The sequence below is a fragment of the Entelurus aequoreus genome, linkage group LG22 (assembly GCF_033978785.1).
Source record: "Entelurus aequoreus isolate RoL-2023_Sb linkage group LG22, RoL_Eaeq_v1.1, whole genome shotgun sequence".
Lineage (NCBI taxonomy): Eukaryota > Metazoa > Chordata > Actinopteri > Syngnathiformes > Syngnathidae > Entelurus > Entelurus aequoreus.
The window spans coordinates 23325170-23351295 of record NC_084752.1 but is presented as its reverse complement, the minus strand read 5'-3'; the positions used below and the strand labels follow the sequence as shown (position 1 = coordinate 23351295).

The 26126-nt window shown below is 40.8% G+C and overlaps 2 protein-coding genes across 9 annotated transcripts in view; both read right to left on the bottom strand.

Annotated features, from left to right (window-relative positions):
- Positions 1–8646, bottom strand: part of LOC133639777 (structure-specific endonuclease subunit SLX4-like) — a 28522-nt gene extending 19876 nt beyond the window's left edge. For 3 of the 4 annotated variants that reach the window (XM_062033376.1, XM_062033375.1, XM_062033374.1), the window contains exons 1-5: positions 8494–8646; positions 7429–7875; positions 7152–7359; positions 3593–3814; positions 906–1129 (exon numbers count right to left, since the gene is read on the bottom strand). In XM_062033376.1, the coding sequence (XP_061889360.1) occupies positions 906–1129; positions 3593–3814; positions 7152–7359; positions 7429–7801 (1027 nt within the window). In that variant the 5' untranslated portion in view covers positions 7802–7875; positions 8494–8646. Of the gene's footprint in view, positions 1–905; positions 1130–3592; positions 3815–7151; positions 7360–7428; positions 7876–8480 lie in introns of all 4 variants that reach the window. The other variant, XM_062033377.1, reaches the window with a different exon arrangement.
- Positions 8647–9406: 760 nt separating this feature from the next.
- The window catches only part of crebbpa (CREB binding protein a), an 86770-nt gene continuing 70050 nt past the window's right edge, over positions 9407–26126 (bottom strand). For 3 of the 5 annotated variants that reach the window (XM_062032791.1, XM_062032794.1, XM_062032792.1), the window contains exons 14-31: positions 24898–25212; positions 24435–24614; positions 23722–23887; positions 22999–23117; positions 22531–22770; positions 22322–22410; positions 21777–21857; positions 21471–21527; positions 19461–19538; positions 19298–19365; positions 18956–19106; positions 17085–17231; positions 16611–16724; positions 16208–16373; positions 14597–14764; positions 14183–14344; positions 13727–14008; positions 9407–13557 (exon numbers count right to left, since the gene is read on the bottom strand). In XM_062032791.1, coding sequence (XP_061888775.1) covers positions 11296–13557; positions 13727–14008; positions 14183–14344; positions 14597–14764; positions 16208–16373; positions 16611–16724; positions 17085–17231; positions 18956–19106; positions 19298–19365; positions 19461–19538; positions 21471–21527; positions 21777–21857; positions 22322–22410; positions 22531–22770; positions 22999–23117; positions 23722–23887; positions 24435–24614; positions 24898–25212 — 4845 coding nt within the window. In that variant the 3' untranslated portion in view covers positions 9407–11295. The remainder of the gene's footprint in view (positions 13558–13726; positions 14009–14182; positions 14345–14596; positions 14765–16207; positions 16374–16610; positions 16725–17084; positions 17232–18955; positions 19107–19297; positions 19366–19460; positions 19539–21470; positions 21528–21776; positions 21858–22321; positions 22411–22530; positions 22771–22998; positions 23118–23721; positions 23888–24434; positions 24615–24897; positions 25213–26126) is intronic. The other 2 variants (XM_062032793.1, XM_062032795.1) reach the window with 2 other exon arrangements.

The window sequence follows — 26126 nt, the reverse complement described above, 5'->3', positions numbered from 1 at the left end:
AAATATTCCACTTTGAACATTTTCGAGGGGAAAATATTGCATATTTTTGTTTTTGCCATAAAAAAACAGGGTTTTCTTTGAAAAAAAAAAGAAACACAATTTAAACTTTATGTCAACTGACAGCTTTAAAGTTGATCTATAGATATTAAAGCATTGAAATTAAAAAAAATGAAAATATATGACATATTTTTTTTAAACTTTAATGACTAAGACGGTTTTGGGTCGCTGGGACCTTTAACACTCACCAAAATTGATGGGATACAATATATATTGTATTGGTTTTGAAAATAAAAATAGCAAAATGGCCGCCGTATTGCTTTAATGTTTCAGTGTGCGGCCCTCAGTGGAAAAAGTTTGGACGCTTATGGTTTAGATTATGTCACGGTTTTGAAAAGCAATGATTTCCCACATGTTGTGATAAGTGATGGTGCTGGTTTATGTCCAATAGGCAGCAACTCTTTATGGGTGTGCCAAAAGTTACACACTTGGACCACAAAAACAAAAGTTTACCCTCCTCTACAAATACATCAATTTGTAGTCAGGGTTAATATGATCATTTTTATCAATTTGGTATTGAATATGCTGAAAGTGTTCGATAAATACTGCATTTCCTGGCTGAATTGTTCCCATTTCTGTAAGCAACAGAACAATAACTTAAGAACTTGCCCAGGAGCAAATATTAAAAAAGTAATTGACGAAAAAGTACCATTACAAAACAGTGCTCTGCACAGCATACAGCTTCCATCCATTCCCCTGTCATAATAAAATCCCTTTGCCAGGAAAAACTTTTAAAGTAATTAATACCTTTCTAATCTGATGATCGGCAACCAGACAAAAGTTGAAACACAAAATCCTAAAATTAGTGAAACTTCATAAATGAAACAGAACATTACACAATGCCGTACCTCCATCTGATCTCCACTTTAAGACAGCAGTCTTGGTCGAATGAGAAGCTGTCTCTGTGTTTGATGCACTGGGATGCGCTTTCTGCTGTTCCAACAGGGATGAAGATAGAGCCAGGGCCACCATTGTGTCCTCATCCAGGGGGTCGTTTTTTTTCCTGGGCTTCTTCCTCGCTGGTAGTCCTGAAGTAGTTGTGCCTTTCCTTTTTGCGCCTCCAGTCTGTGAGCTGAATATTACAAAATCATCAGGTTCTATAACAAAATATAGGAAAAACACGCAATCTCCAAAAAACGTAATAAAACAAAAATAAAGAGGTGCACGGCAAAAAGTGTACTCAAAGAAAAAGTAAGGCTAGCAACACTCATGTCCTTCTAATAATTTTAATACAATCTGCGCAAGGGCTACCAAACACAGACCAGTTTCGAAAATGTCTTCGTCAGTGTGCAATTTTCAACAGGAAGTGATGCACTTAAATAGTCACAGCTGCGGTCAATCAATTGACATAATAAATCATGAACAACTTCAAAAATTGAAGTGCACAAATAATAGAACGGAAAATTTTACAAAATAAATCAAAGACTCATCACAGCAAAATAAACTATACTGGACCTAGCTATATCTATAACAAAATATACCTAGAAAGACCTCAAGAACTTTATAGTGAATATAAAAGTCAACACATCCCTATAAAAAACACAGGTGTTTATGTTGGTAAAATCAATTTTGGAGGCCCTGAGTAGCTCCTTCAGCAACAGGCTGTTATATCCACAGTGCAGGAAGGAGCGATATCATTTCTACCCACAGCCACAATACTGCATAACAAATTTAGGTAAATATTGTAATCTGTTTTTCTCTTGGTATGCAAATTATACACGTAGTGTGCACAATGGGTGTCACTATAGTGTTGGTTTTATATGTGTATAGTACAATATTTTATTGTGCAACATGCATACATTTACACAGTATATATGTGCATAAGTGGCACATGTGTTATTAATATTACTCATTTTTTATTGTTTTTTTTTTATTAAATGTTTTACTTTTTTACTGTACAGTTTATGCAAAATTTACACTGCAACCACATCATTTTCCCATTGTGGTATGAATAAAGTCAATCCAATCCTAATAACCTGTACAGAAAAAAATTGGAAAACATACCTGTAAAATCATCAGTTATAAAGCTTAAACATTAAATAAGTTGCAGCAAAATACCTGCCTTTGAAAATTTGCCATGGGTCAAGGACACCGAAGTTGTCATTAAGTAATTTTAAAAGTTACAGTATATCAAATGTATATGGTGACTACAATCAGCTGGGATAACCACAGGCCTTAAATAATGATAAATAAATGGGTTATACTTGTATAGCGCTTTTCTACCTTCAAGGTACTCAAAGCGCTTTGACAGTATTTCCACATTCACCCATTCACACACACATTCACACACTGATGGCGGGAGCTGCCATGCAAGGCGCTAACCAGCAGCCATCAGGAGCAAGGGTGAAGTGTCTTGCCCAAGGACACAACGGACGTGACTAGGATGGTAGAAGGTGGGGATTGAACCCCAGTAACCAGCAACCCTCCGATTGCTGGCACGGCCACTCTACCAGCTTCGCCACGCCGAAGGCCTCCCTCAGGTGCTTACCGTACACTCTTTTTTTTCCTGCCTGTGAGTTGGTGGAAACTGTATCAAGTGTGTTGTAGGATTCTGATAACGTCCAGTTTGTGCTCCGGTCAAAAAATGTATATTGTGTAAAGGCGAGCGTTTTTCTGTGGACCTCAATTTGCACATCACAATCCAAAAAAGGCAACTTATTGTCTCTGACATCCTCATGTGTGGATCTGATTTTATTTGTCCAACCCATGTGTCATTAACATATCTCTACTAATGACTTTAGCCCCACATCACCCAAAAGACTGTTAATGTGCTGGCACACAATTGTATGTTAACAATGGCACCACAATAGAGTGAAACCATTCTTGTTGGACATGTTTGGGGCATGTCCCTATATTAGACGATACATACTCTGGATTCAGCACCATTTTCTCAGACTAACACTGTTGTATCTAGTCTCTGAGCATAAACTGACGAAGCCTGCTCAGATGAGAAGCAAAACGTGTTCGACAATCTAAACAGTCCCGAGAATACAATCATTTGGATGGAAACCAATATTGCAGCAAAGAACATCACGAAAAGTACACCCAAAACCCCTGTGAGGGGTAGTGCTGTTCATGATTTTATAGGGATTTTAGCACAATACCTTAAGCATACAGTATATTTAAATCGACTAAAGCAGATGTGGTATGTGGGCTCCATCTACTGGTACGCCAAATAATCACTTGATTAAAGTACCAGTAGAGTGGAAAACAAATTGCCTCCAAATTGAAACTATTATCATATATCATATAAACCTGATGTATGACACTGAAATACTTCCAAAGTTTGCAAGTAAATAGATATGATCAAAATAGCATCAATCACACAGAGATTCCCAAGCCATTTTAAGTGAGAGCTACCAAGACAGGTCATCGTGTGACGTAGTGGTAGGAACCGCAGATCCTTTCATCACCAACAACAATGCAAATCATGCAGACTTTGTGAGAGCCAACATCAGAGGTCTACCAGGCACCTCACAGATTCCACTGTACTGTATATGCTTGAGTAGTGTAGTTTGGGCTGACATATACATACATCACGTTGGTAGCAGCTGCACTTTGTGTCTCCTCAGCCTGCCTCTGTACAGCCTGCAGCAGGTCAGCAGGACTGACTCCCATGTCTGACGAGCAGCGCTTCAAGTGGGTGGAGCGACTCCTCTGTGACTTAAACTTCTTGCCACAGATTGGACAGTCGGGGACACCACGAGGAAGAGGAGGATGGGGAGCAGCTATTTGGTGTTCGGTGTCGTCCAAACACCTACCAACAGATATTTACACAAATGGAAAGACAAACATAACATTAACACTCGCATTCACACCGATGGACAATTTAGACCCAGTTATGTTCCCCCATGTTGTCCCTTAGAGGACAAAACATGGTTTTAAATGTGATTTATGAATAAATAAATTGTTATCTTGATAAAAAAACAAAAACATACTGCCTTTTCTGTACCAATCATCCATGACCAATACGGATACAGAGCACATGTATTAACTTTAAATGTTCCATTTATTTATGGTGATTGCTATTGACAGTTTTCCAATATCAACACAATATTTAAACTAGCTCCTTATCCTCTTTTATTACATATAATTGTTTGAGGATCAAAACAAAGTCAATCGTACACGGTAACTAAAAAAAGGGGAAAAAAATACCGTATTTTCCAGACTACAAGGCGCACTTAAAATCATTTTTTCCCCTCAAAACTCAACAGTGCGCCTAATAACCCGGTGCGCCTAACATACGGAATAATTCTGGTTTTGCTCACCGACCTCGAAGCAATTTTATTTGGTACATGGTGTAATGATAAGTGTGACCAGTAGATGGCAGTCAAACATAAGAGATACGTGGTAAGAGGTATGATGGCAATATCCATCCATCCATCCATCCATTTATTACAGCTTATCCCCTTCGGGGTCACGGGGGGCACTGGAGCCTATCTCATCACTCAAGTAAAAAACATCAACATTTTATATGTTCCATTGAGAATATTTAACATTACACACAGCGCTCAAAAATCTATCAAAATGTTTTAATACGACTTTGGTAAGCTAGGAAGCCACTCCACTTGGTGGATTGTTGGCGCATTAAACATACGAGTATTATTATGGTGTGTGTACAAGGTAAGACATTATCTGGCGTTTTGTTTCGCAATATTATGCAAAAGCAACTTTTCTTACCTTCTGGTACCTGCTGATCTGTATTTGGGATCTGCATAAATCCTGAAAAATTGTGCGCGTCCGCCTTTGTAGTCCGTACAGTCAACGTAGTCGATAGAGAAAAAGAAGAAGCCTATCTTCTTTTTATGGGGCATTCATCCTACGCTGTTGCCATTTCTAATATAAAGTACTGTAAAGTTCTTACTTATATCTGTCAGTAAACTCGCCATGAAAGCGCTAAAACATACCGGTGAAGTTAGTTTGCATTATTCACCTAAGGAACTTTAGTTATTAGAGTTCCGGTCGGACGGTTTTTCACGGGACACATCAGGGGTGCAAATTAACACTCGCCAGTCGCCATTTGCGAGCTATTTTTAGCTTTGGCGAGTAAAATATTTGCCTAACTTGCCACGCTGGCGAGTTGAAAAAGTGAGGTTCACAACAGCAATAATGCAGCGCTTACCGGTACCTAAAGCAACACGGAGATCATTATTTTACCAAGCACATATTTGTTGTGATGTCACGTTCGACGTTCCGTAGACTAGTTGCTAAGAGACGGCAGTTAGCTAGCCTAGTAGTTAGCTTAGAGCGCGCACTACAGGGATATCTCTCAGGCGACAGTCACAGAGTGTACCGGTAACGTTACTCGAGTCTTAATAGCTAACAATCATTCTTCCTAGCCTTAAGCCTATAAATCTTATCGTTATGTGGCGCTTCCTGAAACCCATAGCTAAAAAGGCACGGACGGAGGAGGAGGAGGAGGAGGAGGAGGAGGAGGAGGAGGAGGAGGAGGGGGGTCGCGATGCGAATGCTGCGAAACCCAAACCGACCAGCGCTGGAACTGGGGGGAGAAAGTTTCAGACGAAGTGGCTATACGACGATGCAGGGAAAAAACGCGACTGGCTGACTGTCAAGAACAACATCATGTTTTGCACTGTGTGCACAACTTTTGGAAAGGACAAAAAAAGTCAGGCGAGTCACTTTGTTGTGGGCTGCTCCTCGATGAAAGTTGAAAGTATAATATCACATGAAGGCACTCGCAACCACGACAAAAATATGAAAATAAAGCAAGCCAAGTCTGCCCCACTCCATGAAGCGCCCTCGGTGCAAGTTCTCACTAAACTCTCGGACGTAAACACCCAGAAGATGAAGCTTCTTTTCCGAAATGCGCACGCCATCGCCAAGAAAGGTCGACCCATCACCGACTACGTCTGGCAATGCAGGTAATTGTTAGCTGTGTCCTGTGTTTATATTTACATTACAAATGCCATGGATGTAAAGTGACAGTTTAATGATTGTGGTTACACATCGACAGTGACAGTGTTGATATATAGTTTGATGTCGGTCAATCAGACTTGCATATTACTTTTATTTTATTGAATGCAGATATTTTTTAATGTTTAAATGTAAAAAAATTAATGTAAATATCCAGACAATGTTGAAAAATATTTAACTATTTCTTTATTCTTTGTAGCAATCAATGCACTGTAAAACTTGTATATTACTTAAATTTTATTGAATACAGATCTTTTAAAATCTTATCTGCACTGCATCATGCGTCCTGCTTCTAGTTTCATAGGATAGTAAAAAAAAGAATCTATATACTCTATATACTATACTGTGGCCCCTGGTTGGTTGTAGAATTGGTTTTAATGTGACGTGAACACTTCTACATGGCGGAATACAATGGTAAAGGAAATAGTTTGTTTTGGCATTTGGCGAGTAAAAAATATGGTTGGCGAGTATGTTTTTTCACCTACTAGCCACTTGGCGAGTTGGTCAAAAAGTTAGTTTGCACCCCTGGACACATTTCCAGCCTTGTTGTTGTTTCCAGATGAGGAGATGTTGCTCCGTTATTGATTTAAGTAAAGTCTGAATGTCATTAAAACAGTTAGCTCCAACTTTTGACACTTCTTCCACTCCCGTCCTTGCACGCTACACCGCTACAACAAAGATGACGGGGAGAAGACACTGCCGAAGGTGAGCCACGTAAATAAGACCGCCCACCAAACGGTGCATCCGGAAGCGACTGTCAGAAAGTGGCTTGAAGATGGTCTGTAAAACATCATCTATGCAACATTTTGACGAAAGAATCACCATTACATGTTATGTAGACTACAAGGAAGTGTTTTACATTTAGAACATTTTTTTAAATAACATGACTCCTTTAATGCGCCCTATAATCCGGTGCGCCTTTTATATGAAAAAAGATCGAAAATAGACCATTCATCTGCAGTGCGCCTTATAATCCGGTGCGCTCTATGGTTCGGAAAAATCCGCCAATTCTGATCTGTGGCCGATTGATCAGCAAATCCTTAGTAAATAATGTAAATATTATCAATGGAGCATGAAGAGCATAGTTTATTGATCAACGTGATGCTCCAAATGAAAAGCACTTGGATACTTCTTAGCAAATAAAACTAACAATCCCTGACCTGTTGATGTGCTGTGTGCGTCCTTCGGGTGTCATATGAGACATGTCTTTGTGACAGATCTGACAGAAGAAGAGGCCCCCATCCTCTAGGTCCAGATTGTGGGCCTCTGCTGCCTCGCGATCAAGCTCCTGCTGCAGTCGCATTGCCAAAACCTCATCACTATCCAGGGACCTCAGTTGGTTGTCAGAGACGGAGGATTGTGGTACACCTAGGAGTGTGTGTGTTTATTACTGATAGTAATACGAATCTGTAAGTATATTTTCATTATATATCGTACCTGTTTGTGGAGGTTCAGGATCCATCCCTATAGGCGGACTCTTGTGAGCCATCCTGGGTGGACTTGCTCTCTTGAAGTGCTGCATCCTCTTGAGCACTATCTCTACACGCCTCCACGCAAGGTTGTCAGTCTTTTGTCCTGACGCTGCTACAGCGTCTCCTGAATCATCCACATCCAAACACGGCGACCCAGTTGCAACACGATGAGAGGCATCATCCTCCTTTTGCTTCCCTTTCTTGTCTCCATCGCTGGGCTGACTTGAGGGCTTCTTGTCCGCAGCTCTCTTTTGTTGTTTAGGCTCGACTACTTTCTTGCGAAAACGCTTCAGCGTCTTGGAACAGAGATCGACAAAGTCCTGGTCCGAGTCGTTCATGATTTTACAGCCTTTTTATGTTGCATTGAAAAGGGAGCCGCCGTGATCCGAGAGCATCCGAGTGGTCGCAGGCACTGTTGTGGAAAAAAATAGAAGTACAGTATTGCATAAGTTTAGCATGAAGGACTTAATTTGAGCAAACATAGATATAAAAGAACAGAGTTTGGTAACATTTAAGATGTTGTCTGTCTCACAATGAGCAAGACATAACCTAAGCTGTGTGCATGTCTGTATAAGTACTGGGCATCTCTCCCCTTACAAATGAGGCTTGTGGATTTGGGGCATGTCCTGTCATGTTCACTACGTCACACGGCCATCTTTGTGTGTGTCTGTGAGTTATAAGCATCCATATGAGTCTGCTACAGTTAAGTAAGCTATCGATACAATGATGATACTTTCCATATAGTGACATCTTTGTGTTTAAAATGTATAGGCTCCAACGACCCACCGCGACCCTGAAAGAGACAAGCGGTAGGAAATGGATGGATGGAATAAGAAAATAGTTTTGCGTTAATAGCTTTTGAGTCAATATTCCACCACAAAAGTTAATATATTTGACACTGACCTGCGCGGTAACTATAAAATGTAAATTATTTTAATGTTTTATCCCATTAAATGGTTTACAGGCTATCTTTTTGTAAGATACCCCACAACACACTAGCTAGCTAGCCTAGCATACATTGTTTTCTCACCGGCCTTTGGAGCATCATCGTTCTACTTCATATTTCAAGTCAAAACGTTACGCCACCTTTTCCATATCTGTAATGTTAATGAAGACGTTAAATATTACGGAGTTGTTTTTAAATTCCATACATCCAACACAGAACGGCTAATATTTCACTTCTGGTCACGTGACGGAAAAGGAAGTCCTCGCACTTCCGCGTCAGGAGAGTAAGGCCCGCCCCCCTAAGGAAGAGTAATCAATTTTTGTACTGTTTCTGTACTTGTTTTGATTATTATTTCTTTGATTGTTGTATATTATATAGTGTTTTAAAATAAAAATATAATTTAAAAAAAAGGAAGAGTAGTCAATCAGCGATCAAAGGGAAGCACTTTCATACGCATGCGCATATGCGCAGGGGAGCGTGAATTCCAATGGGGAGCACTCGTTGCCAGAACACCAGACGTACGATAATTACAGTACCTTAACGATCCTTTACTTAAAAAATATGTACGGTTATATGACCTCTTTATTATATAGCTATTAACAAACACACACACGTCGTGCACTGCGCCTGATGTTGTCCATTGTCTCACGTGTTAATTACAGCCAGGTGGATGCGCTATTCTGTCATTTTTCCAACAGTGCATTTTAAGCGATTCCGTGAACTTATTGTGCAGTGTTTGGCAACTTCGAGTATGCACGATCATGACTCTCCTCAATGATTTACGGTTTGACATGAAGAGCTGGGGGTCAATGTGTAAACTGCTGTTAGTCAGTTTTTATAAACGGGTCCTCATTGGTATGTAACTTAAGCCAATGCCAGTGGACGCCTGGACAATACAGTATCTAGTACAATATCTCACAAAAGAGTTCAGCAACAATTTTTATTGCAGTACATCTTGAGACAATATTTAAGCATTACTTTAGAGTAGTCAGTGTACAGCAGGTTAGGTTTACGATCTACCAAAAATATGACTCAAACTTGTCCAGGGTGTACCCCGCCTTCCGGCCGAATGCAGCTGGGATAGGCTGCAGCAACCCTGAGAGAGAGGGACAAGCGGTAGAAAAATGGATGGACAGAAAATGACTCACACAGCCATTGTTATCCAAAGGGCTGGCAACACAAACGAGTACCAGGGTAATTGTGCAGTTCATTGAGGTTAAACATTAACTACAACATGAGCCCAAAGCCACCTTCAAGATGACAAGTGCCTTGGTGAGGAAGCGGAATGTGATGGTGACCAAATTAATTTAGACAACAATGGTGGCGTCAAAACCTTTTTAGTGGATATAGTAAATCTATACAAGCTGTACACTGACTATTTTAAAGCAAATCCAGGTTTTATTTGAAGATATACCATAATAAAAACACACGTATACATATATAATAGGGCATTTAGTATTACATTAGTTGTTATATACCCAACAATTTTGAAACAAATAACTACAAGTGCTTACTTAAGGTCTGAGCCAGTTTAAACTGAATAGGATGAACTCTTTAGAAAAATGTAATACTTGAAATCAGTCCTTGACTGCAATCAGAAGTGTTCTCAGAATTTCCAACCCACCTATTGTCAAGTGGCAATAGAGAAAAGCGTTATTTGAATAGAACATCCATGCGGACATGTATTTGTCGAACGCGGGGGGGAAACTGAACCATTCACGAGAAATATGAAGTGTGCCTCATGATTTAGTCAACCGAGGACTGTAGTTCATCTGTTGCAGTTTATTTAACAATATGGTATAGAAGTAAGAAATGAGCCTTTTACCAGTTTGTACAGTGTTTTCATTCTTCCTTATATTTATAGTATTTTTCTTTAAGTGAATTTACAATAGAAGAACCAGCAGCTCCGACTGCCGATTTCAAGTGTTGGTGAGAAAAATGCAGATTGATGACTCCAGATTGTGCCTCCATCCTTCAGATGCACTTCTAGTGTATCATTTTGAGGGTGGACCATCCCCGCAGATGCAATGCCACTGTTGAAAATCATTCCACCTCAGCTTAGGGGGCTGCTCTCTTTAAAACATTTGTATGACAAATGATTTCTTTTAATGTCAAAGCAATTCATCTCTACACCTGCAAAACACGTTCCAACGTCCGAGCGTTGAGATGGAGACTGTGAGTCTTAAGTTTGTGAGACCAGAAGAATCTGTGATTCTTTTAGTGACCGTGAGGTTTGCGACGGTGTCTTCATGTGCACCTGTATACATGGCTGTGTAAACAACCTGCCACAGTCCAATTTCTATTCGAGTACAACCGAGTGCTCTTCATACACACAGAGAGTAGAAGAGAGGTCTCAGGTCTTAACACATCATCCTGAATGTAATGACATAACACCCGACGACAAATGTCAGGAATGACAGCTTGACAATAGAACATAAACCTGGCCCAGCTCTCAGACAAACTAATACACAAAACACTTTTTTTCTCCAATGGTACAAAAGATATGAATAATATAATGCAACTATATATTTCTTTAAAAAAAAGAAAACAAAAAAACGGAAATGGCATAATATCATACCAAGAAACAACCAAAAATAAATTGAGTATTGGACACATTTGGTCTCAACCAAAAAATATATTCTGTGACTTCATCCCTCAACATTTTCAGGAAGAAAAAACCCTTAACTAAGGAATATTGTATTCCCGATGGGGTGTTGGATTTTTATTTTTCCTCTTAACAATTCTCTTTTTTGTTTTTACAACAGCTTTTATAACAGGTACAAAAACAATCTCAATAGTAGAAAGAACAAAGCACTCTTTCATAAAAGAGTCTGAGGGGAAATTAGGACAATTTGGGACAGAGTTCTTCATTTCGCAGCAAAAATGCTACAAACCCTCCACAAACTTCTCTAGCGTGTCACCTGTAGCATCTCCCACCATGCTTAAGTCACTATTTAATACCCCCCTGTTGGGAGGGTTAAGCTGCGGTAGCATGGCGCTTTGTTCTGGTGTGCCCAAGTGTGCCTGTTCTAAGGACCCTGACAAAGGGCCCCCGAGTCCTGGATGGGGAGAAATTGAGTGAGACGGAGGCGGGTGTTGCGGCGACGGCTGCGGTTGGTTCTGAATCTGCGGCGAGGGACTGGAATGTGGCGGTGGCTGTGAGGTCGGACAGGGGGATTGAACTGGCGCAGGCGAGCGCACTTGGTTGCTGAGACTGTTGACTAGTGTGGGCTGGCCGGGGAGATGTGGCCCACCCTGACCGGCAAGCAAGTGGGTCTGGGGGCTCATGGGGCTAGGCTGGGCAGGAGAGCCCATCTGCTTGAGGACGGCCTGCTGCTGCGGAAGTTGTTGTTGTTGCTGCTGCTGCTGCTGCTGCTGCTGAAGCATGCGTTGATGTAGCAGATTCTGAGAAGGGTCTATTCCCATGCCAGGCTGTGCCATCTGTGCCATAGATGGGAGCTGCCCCATGGGCCCTCCGCCTGCTCCTGCTTGCATGGCTTGAATCTGCTGCTGCTGCTGCTGCTGTTGTATGCGGAGCTGAGAGTACGTAGTTGCTGTACCCTGTGCCTGCGTGGGGAACTGGCTGGGGTGGCCCTGTGGCATCACCCCCTGTTGCTGCTGCTGCTGCTGCTGTTGTTGTCTCAAGAGTTGCCGGCGATAGAGCTCTTGAATTTGTGGGTTGGTATGTGCTGCGTTCATGAGCTGTCCTTGAGGCCCCAACGCTGCCATACCCTGAGCCAGAGGCTGCTGGGGCTGTTGAGATGGCATTCCTGGTCTTTGCACAGTTCCTCCTGGCATGGCCAGCGCCTGCATTGTGGGCAAACCAGGCGGCTGTTGTTGACCTGGTTGCTGCTGTTGTGGTTGGTTGGCGTGATACTTGGCTGTTCGCTGTTTGATAAAAGCAGCCATGAGCTGTGGGTTGGATTTGAGGATGTTGAGAACTTGTTGCTGTTGCTCGGGCGAGCTAGGAGACTTGAGAGTGCGAAGAAGATCATGGAGGGCATTGGGGGCTATAGCACCAGATCTTTGTGGTGCCTGAGGCCGTGCACCAGGTTGCTGTGGTATGAGCATTCTCTGACCCTGAGGCTGCTGTCCTGGGGTCATCATGGCTCGCTGCAAGGTCATGGGCTGTGGTGGGGTCTGGCCTGGGACAAGGCCTGGTTGTTGAGTCTGTGTTGCCTGCATGGGCCCTGAAGCGCCAGGCCATTGACCTGGGGCCATGTTTGGTTGCATGACTTGTGGTCCCCTAGGCCCCGGTACCATCTGCATAGGTGGTTGCATTGGTCCCGTCATGCGCTGTTGAGGCTGCTGGGGATTCATGGGCAAGCCGTTCATGTTGACCAGGTAGTTTTGCTGGTTCTGTTGGGCCTGGGCCATCAATTCGATGTGCCGTGCCATTTTGACAGCAGCCAGGGGAGGCTGCTGTTGTATTTGCTGTGGCTGAGTTGGCTGTGGTACAGGGGATTGCTGCTGATGTAGAGGAGAGGCATGGGGCCCTGGCTTACCCTGGGACACAGCTGCTTGAGGCTGTCCTTTGCGAGGTGCATTGGGGAAAGAAGGAGACATGCCTCCTGTTGAGTTGGGGGTCAGAGGCTGATTGGAGAGTGGCTGCTGTGGTGTCTGAGGTGTGTTGGGCGTGGCATGGGAAGTGGGGGTACTTGGAGCAGCTGATGCAGGTGGGGACGGTAGCGGCATTGTTCTGCCTTGCATGGTAGCCATTCTTCTCCTCATCAACTGAGCCTGCTGAAGTCTGTGTTGAAGCTGCTGCTGGCGAAGCTTGTGCTTGATATTCAGGCAGAACGGGACAGGACACTTGTTCTCTTGACAGTTTTTTGCATGGTAACAGCATAAAGCAATAAGTTGTTTGCATACAGGACAGCCACCGTTGGTTTTCCGTTTGCAGCACTTTGTGTGCTGCACCACTCTTTTCATCTTCTGACAGGACGGCAGAGAGCAGTTAGCATTGCGACACTGACAAGCGTGGACAAGAGACTGGATGCAACGTTGGATGCTTAAACGTCGGCTTTCCTGTGGACTCTTCGAAGCCTCACCACCCTGGCTGTTGTCATCATCCAGGCCTAGACCCCATTTCACCATCTGGTGCTCATGGCCCTTTGCGTTATAACAACTAATGCAAAGATCAAAGTCCTGCAAAAAAAAAGGAAAGACGAAAACATGGTAAATAAAATGAAAAACATTATGAACATTCAGCACTAATAGTTTTCCATATCATTTTCTTTGTAATCTAATGGACATTCAGTGAGAAAATTACTTTTTGACAGTACTAAAAAGTAGATATGTCAAAATGGGAACACACCTCACACACAGTGCAGTGCCAGCGTGTCTCCACATGGTGCTTGCACTCGTTGCACGTGTAGACAAAGCGGTCCTGTCCCTGATTGTGCAGCTCAACCAGCATGCACATTGTACTCCACTTGCACCGCCTGAGAGAGCTGAACTCCCAATGTTTGTCCCTGGCCAAAGTCAGGAAAGCATCCCGGCCATCCATTAGGTCACAGGAGAGCAGGGGGTCAGGGTCAATGATGGGATGCAAGGTGTTGATCATGGGAGCAGAGTGTAGGTGGATTACAAAGAAGACCTATAGCAAATAAAGAAACCCTTAGAGAAACAGCTATATACTATACTCAATCAATGAACTCTGTTTAATTACATGCAACAATAAATCCAAATCCATGCACAGAATTAAAACACGTGGTCTTAGTCAAAAACTCTTAATTTAGCTGTAAATAGTAAAAAACTAAACAAGTCTGACCTCTTTGTGCTTCTCCAAGGTGGCATAAAGCTTCTGGGACAGATCATTAGCTACGTTCGGCATTCCAGGCTTCTTCTTGTTGGCTCGGCTCAAGCTGCTCTTGTTTTTATTAGTCTTTTTGTTGTTTTTCTTCTTAGCATTTTTGCTGTCACTTGGAGTACCCTGAAATTAACATACAATTGGAAACACTTGTACTCACTGTAGAGATTACTTGATTCAGCCTATATACCAGGCGGTTTACAAAACGTACAAAATCTAAAAGGTCAAAGAAAACTGCACTACAGATGAAAAATACAAATACCAGTGGTGGATGCACAACTATAGGGATAGTGTTGCTGATGCAATTATTTTTAAAGATGTAATGAATTAAACAGTAGAACAAGTAAATAATCACAGAAGAATGGTGACACGCACCTCAGGAGTTTCCGTGGCCGCAGTGTTTTCTTCTTTCTTCCTTTCCTCCTCCTCCTGCTCCAGCTCCTTGATGCTTTCTTCTAGCACATTAGGCCAGAAATCACCTTCAAAGTAGGGCAACTCATTGGCGCTGGTTAGACGGTCCTCAGTTGCCTGTTTGAAAATATCCTAAACAGAAGACAAAATGCATTTGTATTTTTAATTTATCATGTACTGTAGTGTTCAAATACATTTGCACACAACCCATGTAAAATGGACAATAGACAATACTTAGCCTCATATTGCATGTTACTTTCCGTTATTTATATGAACACATCAGTGACGTGCGGTGAACTAAACACCAGGTGGGGCATAGATACTTTTGGAGGTTTTTTCTCTTCTTTTTTTTTACTTAAATTCATATGTGCAGCTCTAATCATTGTTGATTTAGGTTGCACATTAGAGTAACAGGATAAAGAAGGGAGTCATTCGCTTTCATAAAAATGTTATCATAATGATATTATGATATGATAAATGGGTCCAAAAAGTATTTGATAAAGTTGTTATTAAATACATTTTGGTCCCATTTGCTTTTAACAAAACAAATCAAGTATTGTGAGTGTATCTTACCTTTCTGTATTTGTATCTGAAGCAGCAATAGCTATCCTCCGTTAAAACCTACTTTGTATGATCACATTAATTTTGTCTTAAAGTCCAGTTTAGAGAAGTATTTAATCTTGGATACAGTATATAATCCTCCATATTGGCAGACACATTCATTTAATTCAATTTCATTCCAAGCAATAAAACAATATTTTTGCATCTGACAAAAACACCCACAAACGCTGGCTTAGTCTAATAAAAATGCCATGTTTGTTATAAGTACAGTTTAAAAAAAAAAAAAGTCTGTCTTCCGCTGGAGAAACATGTGTCTGCTAGCTTCAGCGACCCCATTTCGCCCAGTGTGGCGAGTCAGAGTACTGCAGAGGCACTGAACTGCAAGTTGACAATATATCGCCCCCTACCTTGAGGCATAGGTACTTGCTTCCTCATGGCCTGCCTCTTCCCCGTGGCAACATGCACGCGCACCCTGGCACGCACACGCTCAAAGGACCCCTACGTGGACCCCGACTTAAACAAGTTGAAAAACTTATTCGGGTGTTTGCCTACCCTGACAGCACATCACTGGAACACATTATTACATTTTACTAAGTCTGATATAAATAATGATTTAATGCAGATTAAACACACACTCATCTGAATTAAAAAAAAAATACCCAATTAACCCAGCTGTAGTGCAAACGAGCTTGAGGAGTCTACATCAATGTGGATAAAAGTTTGTTTAGAAAAACACAACTTTTTATGTTAACATAAACATGTTGAAAGTGTTAAACAAATGACCAAAAAGCGCATATAGATACCGTTTTTTTTCCTTGATTCTCTTTGTTAATGTAAACAGAAACACGATTAATATAGATTCAAATGGAAGATATTTAGTTGTGATAAATCAAAATTAACCCACAGCAAATATGTTTGGTCAGATTAAAATGTTTAGATGTTTGACAGTTATAATTTAAACATATCACTGAAGTAAGTTTTTTTGTATATACTCCACTCTAAAGATTTGCTCACCTTATAGTCGTGCAAGATCCTTTCTCCAAAAGCTTTGTCTAGCATCTTCCGATACCAGTCCTGGAGTCTCTTAGGTTTAGGAATCTTCTGCTCAAGAGGGTGGCAGTGGAAAATGTAGTCATCCCCCTCACTTGGTGGACAGGCCCAAATGTGACCTTGAGCATAGCTTCAGAAGCACAGATAGAAAGAAAGGTTAGACCTGAGAACTGCTGTTGACGTGAACAAAATATTTGTCCTACAAAGAACCAGCAACCTCAGCAGAGGACATTTGTTTTTGGTCTTTTTCTTTTGTCAGAGTTGAAATGTTGGCCAAAGACAGACATGATTTGCAAAACACAAATGTCCACTGCAGAGAACGCCGGCTCTCAGGAGGATAATCATAGTGTAATTGTATGGTAATTACCCAAGTTTCTTAGCATATTCTAGATAACCGATGAGGATCTCATGGTACACTGCTGTTCGTAAAAGTCGAGGTTTGAAGAAGTGAATACTGTCAAGGTACGATATGTAGACTCGTCTGAAAGAAAGTAAGGGGAGAGAAAATGTTAGCATTTCCTAAAGGAAACCTTTAGGAAAAGGTAGCACAAATCCATGACCCATAAGCAGTCAAAAAATGTTCCACTGCAGACTTTCATGAACTATCCATCCATCCATTTTCTACCGCTTGTCCTGTTTGGGGTCGCACAGGGGTTAGTGCATGTGTCTCACAATACGAAGGTCCTGGATTCAATCCCGGGCTCGGGATCTTTCTGTGTGGAGTTTGCATGTTCTTCCCGTGACTGCATGGGCTCCCTCCGGGTACTCCAGCTTCCTCCCACCTCTAAAGACTTTCATGAACTAAAATAAATAAAATCAATTGAACAAAAGTAGCACAAACCTAGTGTTGGGGTATGGGCATTCAGACCCGTACTCCTGTACATGCATGCCAAAGAAGCACACGTCAACGCCATCAATCTCTTCGAAGGCAAAAAGTGCTTTGGTTCGGTAGGGAAAGGTCTCAGGCATTTCACCTGTGTCTACAAATCTGAAATCATCAACAGACAACAATTATTTTAACAGGTGAGTTGAAATGAGAAATGTGTTGTCATAGCGTACGTTTTTGAAATGCAAATATAGTTTGCATTAAATGGACTACATACACCCATCATATGAAGCCTTCCAAAAGAGTTTCACGTGTGTGATATTTAGTTCCATATTTTGGTAAGAATTTCCTTAAGCCTAAAAATGTAATATTAAGGTAACATCTCCCAATACTTCTTTGCTTAAGCACGGACCTCCACCAAGGTGGAAAGACTATAGTATGAATATCAATTTAAAGTATAATTTTAGCAAGTGCACCATTGTTTTTGACTTTGTGCATTATTGCGAAGCATTTTGGATTTTAAATATTTAAGTAAGGTGGTGAGAACAATCGTATTAAACATAAAACAACCACCACGAGTTGGCGCAGATGTGAGCTTGTGCACCAGAAATCCCTTTGCGGGCAACCAGGAGGCACTGTACCAACTTTGGGGTTTTTTGTCAAACAGCACTACATACAATACGCTGTTTGTTGGGACACTAATGACAGCAGGAGTCTTTTACGGTGCACCGCAAGCCCGAAGTACAGACATAGACACACTTGTTCTCACCACAGTTACATTTCGCTGCAATCGGCTGTCCGGGAATACGGCGACGAAAAGAGGGCTTGTGTCCTCGAATGACTTGAATGAGTACCGTTGTATGAATTCACACATTTTAATGCCCATAGTATCCCCTAGAGGGGGGGGGGGGGGGGGGGGGGGGGGGGTTACCCACATATGCGGTCCTCTCCAAGGTTTCTCATAGTCATTCACATTGACGTCCCACTGGGGTGAGTTTTCCTTGCCCGTATGTGGGCTCTGTACCGAGGATGTCGTTGTGGCTTGTACAGCCCTTTGAGACACTTGTGATTTAGGGCTATATAAATAAACATTGATTGATTGATTGATCTCAGCAATGAGAACATAATTTTTGCAGAAATGTTGAAGAGTGTGTGCTTTGTTTTTGTGGAAACTAGTAGTGTTGCTTGTTCCCACATGATCAACAATCATAAACTCTGTGTGTATTGTGCTGCTAGCAACTATGGCTACTTTTGGCACACGTTCACGCAGACTAAACTAAACACATTTTACACACCATCAAGTATGACAGTCCATAGCAATTTACATTTAAATAAGACATCGATTTTGTTCAGATTAATATCACATTAAATATAATTCAATGACAATTCCCAAATTTCTGAAAACATTATTTTCCATAACTTTTTCAGTGCCTGGAAATTGCATTTTAAAATTTCACAACTTCCAAGTTTTTCATGATTGTACAAATCCAAAACAATCAGATTTGTAGTTTTTGCATAATTCTGCTAACAAACACATTAACACACAAACATGTTATAACATCTCCCGCCTTTTCACTTGGAAGTAATATGAGGCTGAATTAATTCCACTTGTGTGACAATGAGTTTGAATGTTGGCAAACCTTTAGGAAAGGTAGCAAAAACCCAAAGTCCGTCGATTTGCGGAAAAAAGCTTTCTCCTTGAGTGTCCTCATTGTGTGTATGTGATGAATTGACTGGTACTTTTTAAAAATACATGAATAATTGCCTCATCGTTCATTAATTACCTTGAGCATTGCCCTTTTGGACAATAAAAAACAAATTAGTTTGATAAAAATAAGAAAAAAAGACTTGTAGCTTTTGTAAAACTTAGTTAGTCATGCTCTTACCTAGCTTTCATGCCTGGTTTAACCTCCACTGTTTTGTCAGAGCTTGCAACCACCCGCACAAACACCTCTCCAGCCTCTGGATGGTTCTGTCTCTTAAGGAATTTATTGACGCGATCCTCTATATACATTCCCAGTCGCGTTGACTGTAGTCCTATAGTGAACAAACACAAAGAGACACTAATGAAACATTTGAAAAAAAAGTGTTATCTATATTTTGTGAGACCATTTAAAAGATAAAGCAACAATGAAGAGGAATGAAGAACGTCACTGAAACTACATGTACTACAACAAAAAAGGTTTAAAGACCTGAGGTCTTTGACAAACAAAGAAAAAGGTACAAACTTTTTGCAGAGAACTTGTTGTCTTTCCGTGTTTTGCCACTCTTCTTCAAACAGTTGTCACAGACGAATCTGATGATAATGATTGTGGGACAATACAATTTAATCACACTGACAATATGCATTATTGTACATTCATCATTTTTGGATCAGGTTTGGTTTCTCACCCAGATGGCCAAATGACCTCGTAGTGCAAGACACATATCTGGTGCATTTTTCTTCCACAATCTTTACATTCAACAAACCTGAAAAGCACATAAATGGCAGACTTACAAAGACGCATCAAAAACATTAGCAACTGAGACAACGGTCGTAACCAACCTGTTTATCTTTTTTTTTCCCATTAAATGTGACATATAGTGCTTGCAGGCCAACCAATGCAAATGCCAAAGAGTTTCATTGTATGGTTTGTGCAACTTCACTTGACACATGAAAATGGTTTGAAACACACAGTGACACACAGTAGGGATAGGTACCTAAACCAGGTTCCAAAATTGCACCTAGGCTTAAGTACAGTAAATAGTATTAACCAGGCCAAAAACGGTCCGGTATTATACAGAGTACCATTTCATCCCCAGTGGGTACCGAAATACGGTTCCATAATGACACTAGTGCTGACGTAAATGGTGATAACCAGGCAAAACAAAGAAGTTCCTACCTAATTCCAGTGCAAAATTAACGCACATTTAACCACTAGAGATACCAAGTCTGACGCTCTTTTTAAGCTCTAGAAAATGGATGGATGGATGGATGCAGACCATAACACACCAACTGCAGCCTTAAAGGGGAACTGCACTTTTTTTTACATTTTGCCTATCATTCGCAATCCTTATATGTAAGACAACACACGTTTATTCTTTTTGTATGCCTTCTAAATATTAAATGTGATCAAACGTCTGCTTACAATGGAGTCTATAGGAATCGCTCTGTTCCGCGCTCTAAAAAACATCCAAACACCTGCAACAAGGTTTAATATACACGCTGTCAGTATGTAATGTAATGTAGGCACATTCATAATAACATGTAATATTTACGTATTTGCTCATTTTAAGCATACAGCATCACATTTTCAAAAACACATCACAGAGTTTGCTTTTCTCCTTCGACAACAACACTGATTACTCCTCACTGCAGACTTCATGAGAGCCAACAAAAATAATAAAACATAATTTACTGTACAATGTCACTAGGATGCCGACGGATAGGCTGTTATACTCCCGTATGGATAAAGAATTAGTTATTGTCCTCGCAAAGGGTTAAAAAATAAATAAATAAATAAATAAACGGGGGGAAAAAGGGTAAGTGCAAATGTTCTCACTATCTCCGGGTCTAAATTGGTTTTCAAAGTTGACCAACTTCTCAGTTTATGTCCACATCATTCTACTATCAAAGTGAGAGGTATTGTATTTAATCTTAAATAAACTCTCACAAGCTCAGAGGCAGGAAAGCAGCTCAGCAGCTGAGGATGTCAATACAGCAAGCAAAAGGAAATTGCCTCTCTCTGATCGATGCACCGCTAAATGTAGGTCCTTAATGTTAGCGCTTAAATTAATATCAGGTCACAACATTTAAATGGAGAATTGTTGGCGCTTTTTGGATGGCTATGTATCAGGTTCTATGGTCACAATAAACGCAATGACATCATGGCTCCCATTGGCTCCATTGTAAGCGGCATTTTATTTACAAGATAAGAGTGCATTAAACAAAGAAAAACTTGTGTTCTTGTCTTACATAAGGATTGTAATTTGTAGGCAAAATTCCGTAAAAAGCGCAGTTCCCTTTAAATGGTCCAAGCCCGCTAGCACTGCAAAAACACAGCATTTCCTAAATAACCACCAATCACGGCCACGGCGAGTGAGGCACATCCACAAACCCCGGAATTGTGAATATCAACACTACAACATCGTTTTACACATTTTGTGTTTTGTCTTCTTGCTCGTCTTAATGCAATAATTATGACGATTTGTTGTGAATTTTCTTTTTAATTATTTAATTTGTTAGATAGCTTTTCTAATAATCTTATTGAAATATTCAAATAACTACAATGTCACAAAATTCAGCAGAAATGTGCATGGTTTCGGTTTCTTAAGTTCGGTTTGAGTACTGTCCAGTGGCACTGTATTAGAAGTACTGATTTGGCACTAGTAATAAAATGTAAAAGCAGTGTGTCCACTTACGGCTCAGGTTCTAGTACATCATTCTTCTTTTTTTCAAATTGGTCTTTTGAGATCATCCTGAAGTCAGGGGAATGAACAGGAAACAGTAAGAAGTAAAGAAGTTAGAAAATAATTGGAAAATTACAGTGAACAAACAAATGACTATCACAAACTTTTGATCCATCATGCACAGGCAAAAACGTAAGATACTGTAGCTGGTTTTCGAATGACATGTATAAGAGCTAATTGCTAAATTGGATAACTTACTATTTAAGTTTATTGCCACAGAGAGAAAATTAAGCAAAATAAATCAGTTTTATTACTTACGTCTGTGGTTGTGCAGGATCATCTCCTAACGTCACGCTCTCTCCCTGAATCTCATTGAAGCATTTCTCACAAAAATGGTACCTGGAGGAATACATATTGGGTATTGCAATAATTCAATATTTTAAGTACACTTAACAACATAGCAATGCAAGTTCCGTAATAAAGACCAAAATACAATATTTTACAATTGTTGGCTGTAAAAAATATTCTACAATGCTGCATGTGACTACTGCTGCTGTAGTGCTCTGCACGTTGTGCAGGCAAAGTTGGAGAAATTGACTGTAATTACAAAGTTCATACAGCAGGGGGTGCAATGGAATTTACATAGCTCGAACAACCACAGTGGATTTGAAATATAAGGGCAAATGTGGAAGCAATTAGGTTATTTTATTTGTATATGTTGTGCAAAAGAAGCAGTCAAATTGTAGGGCAAAGGTTAAGTAAATCATTATTTTACATTTGTTTTAGCATCCTCATTGCACGTGCAATGTCAGTTGTTAGCAAGGAGTCTTTTACAATTTTTGAAGCATATGTATGATGAACACCTGTTCTGATAACTGAAGTATGTGCCTCCAGTTGGGATGGTGCATAGCTGTTTCCCATAGCAACAGAGAGTTTGAGGAGAAAACTCGTACTGCAAAAAAAGTGAACAAAAATGTCATTATTAGTAAATTAATATATAAAGTTAAGCTCTGATATGTAAATGTCTGACAATGTATTTTTTTACATCAGTTAGTTTCCCATCTCATCATACCTTCCTCCCACAGCAGTAGCCCAAGCTCTGCATGACAGGGTCAATCTCCACCTCGAACACCTCGGCCAGCTTGGAGCAGCACTTGTACACACGAGATGTCTTACGATTGTACAGCCATGCATTGTTGAACATTAGCCAGACATCATCCACATACTGCCAAGGATCTTGATATTGGCCTGTGTCTAGTTTCCGTTTTATTGTGGACAGATCTATTGGGTTTTTAACAATGTCAAAGTAGTCCTACAAAAAGAAAGCACAGATTTTAGGTTACAGAGCACAGAAGCAATACATTGATGTTGCAAAGTTCCATTATTTTACTAGTTTCAAAATGAATCTAAAACAAAGTTTTCTTTCATTGGGCTAATCTTTGTTTATTAACAAACTATAGAGTGCTTAAATTCCACAGAATTGTATAGATCAACGGTTTAATTTTTAAGAGGAAACCACAGCCATGTGTGTGTTACCTACCGGAATACACAGAAGCATGGGGTCTACTGGCTGTCTAAAGGGCAGTGACTCTGAATCCTGTCTGTAGAGCGATTCCAAAGTCGGCATCAGAGCTTGGCGCAACTCCTCTGGCTTAAAGACTGACAAAAAGAGACATTTTTAAAAGTTATATGTGGGGATGTCCGATAATATCGGCCGATAAATGCTTTAAAATGTAATATCGGACAAAAGCGGAATATCGGCAAAAAAGCCATTATCGGACATCTCTAGTTATATGCATGCAAAAAACACAGATCACTGTTTGTGTGTATACAGGTGTCTTAGTACGACATACCATCTTTCTATTTATGAGTCGTAAATAGACTGCAAACAAAGTCATTGTAAAATCTATATAAAACTCTTACTTATAGTGAACAGAGAAAAAGGGCAAATATAAAGACAATACAATTTAAGTCCATCATGTAACACTCTAGTATGGTGTATTATGGGAACGTCAAGCAGTGGATGAAACTACAACAACTTGTAACCTGTCTCGGTCTCATCTAATGTCTTTTTCATATGTAGTTTTTATTTGTAAATCTGCATGCTTCTTGAATAAACTAAAATATACAACACTTTCCCAGACAATGCTGTCAATATTTTTAACAGAAGCTAACATTGACTTATCAATTGTCGAGCCCACCTCTTAATTTTACTGAGCGCATCTTGTTCTAGTTGTAAATTTGCATGGTATTGGAGGCCTACCTTTCTTCCGAGAGGGCGATGAGGAGGAGGTTCTGTTGGTTCCCTCTGCTTCCTCCTCTTTGGGCTCTGTCTTCAGTTCAAGCTTTTTCTCCTCTACCTCCATTGGCTCCTGCTTCATGTGTGGCTCCTCTTTCTTCGTTGATGAGGTACTTGAGTCTTCATTAGTCTAAAGAGAGAGAAAGAAAAAAAAAAATTAAAAAATAAATAATTACAATGGCACTTAGTTGAGCAAAGCCTTCTACCAAGTTGGAAATCTTTACAAGAACAATTTAAAACAGTTTTACAGATGCCAACCCTACAAATATCTCAGTGACATGTATAAAAGTGAAATTAATTCACTGACAAAAACAGCCCAGACTCAAACTCTTGTTAGCTCTCTGCAGGCTACCAGGTGGGACTTAAAACAACTTATGGTGAACAGCCGCATAAAGAAATTGCAAAGTTTATTATCTGGATTGGTGTGGGGCATTAACAGTTCAACTGGTCAAACAGTGATGAACAGTGATGAAAGGGTATGTATTCTATACAACACCAAAATTACTAACATGGATGAAACAAAAACAATTTATCTCCACTTTTACATTTGCATGTGGGAGAGTAATAGGAGCTATTTACTATTAAAGTGTATTTACTACAAGTCAGTGTGTTTAATTATGGTATTTATTTTCAATATAATAAATCAAACAAATCCTACTATCATAGCTCCCACCAACCTCCATCTTGATTTCATGTTTGCCGCCAGTATGGCCAAACTCTTGTGGATCTTGGTGTGCCTCTACTTTGACCTCCGTAGGCGGCAAGTCTGCTGTGGCATGCTGCGAGTGCAGGTCAGCGCTAGCAGCCGAGGCTGGCGTAGGCACCCGGTTGTCCAGACTGGTGCCTGGTTGAGACAGCTGCAGGGAAAAGAAAGAAAAATGACAATGTGATGTAAATGTGGCAGATCAACTGGGTAGTTGCATGCAGACCTGAAAGTAAAGCACAGATGAACACTTCTCATACACATTAATGGCTTTCCTAAGTTGGAAAAAGGTGCAATAAAACAATTGTAATGGATGTTGCGAAGACTGGTGAAATGTAATTATCACAGAGCGAGGTGAAGATGATGGGACGGGTGGGTACATGACAGGAAGTTTGCAGGGGTTAGAGTTGAGGGCATGCGTAGGAGCTCAGGCTCACCGGTGTGGTAGGGGGCTGAGTAAAGGGCTGAGGCGGGGGCTGCGTCTGTGCTGTTGAGGGAAGTTCCACTTGGGTTTGGGGCTGAGTGGGGCAGGGTGGGGTGGCACCTTGGGTAGAGGCAAGACCAGACTGGGTGGGAGTGGCACTACGGCTGGAGGACTGGGGGAAGGGCGGGTTAGTGACAGCCCCAGCTGTGGAGGCGGAAGAGGCAGCAGGCGGAGGAGTTGAGAGCAAGGGGGTTTGGGAGGAGACTAGTTGAGTGCCCAACGAGGGGCCAAGTGCATTCATGGGGGGGTTAGCGCTCTGCTGCTGCTGCTGGAGAAGACACACACAAAAGGCGGACAAGCACACAAGATAGGCAGACAAACAAAGTTATCAGATCAGACAGACACACCACATCACACATACACAACACAAAAATGTTGGCTTAGAAAGCACCTTGGCATGGAAACAAATCAAATCTATTGATTAGTATGATTATAAGACTATAAATTAAATGCAATTATAGTGGTGCCTCAACTTACGAGTACCTTAACTAATTTGATATACGAGCGGTCCCAGCTTTTTTTTATGCTTTAAATTGCGACCATTTTTGCTCTTGTTTTAAGTAGTATTTGTTACAGGGTTGTGCTATAGAGCAGTAAAGAGTTAATGTATTGTTACACGTTGTTGGTCCTGCTACATTTACACAAAAAACAAAAATACATTTTGGTTAGAGAATGGATGTGCGGGTTTGCGCTCCGCTCAGATTGACATCATGCTCTCCAACAATCTGAACTAAGAAAGTTAGTGTTAGAAGGTGAAGCGGACGACCAAATCAGAGAGAGAAACCATTAAATATATCCAACCTGTCAGCAGCCTACTAGGCAAAGCAAGCCCCGCTACAGAGTCAGTTTGCATCACACAGGCTTCAGCGATAGTTTTGGTTGACAAACACCTCGCTTGATGTGTTGTAACTCAGAAAAGACTTCTCCAGTCCGTCCGTCGGAGATAGTGTTACCAGATGCCATGAGAGAAACACGCAACAAGCTCTATGAAAACAAGTAGCTTATAACAAGGGGATAATACTCAGACAAAACTGGATAGAGAATTAGCGAAGGAGACGCGCATTAATCAGTAGCCTCAAAGTAAACAATCTTAATAAATTATTACATAAAACTACTGTTTTTTGTAATCAATGCTATTGTAAATATTTCCAAACAGTATTTATTATCTAAAAGTTAGTGTTT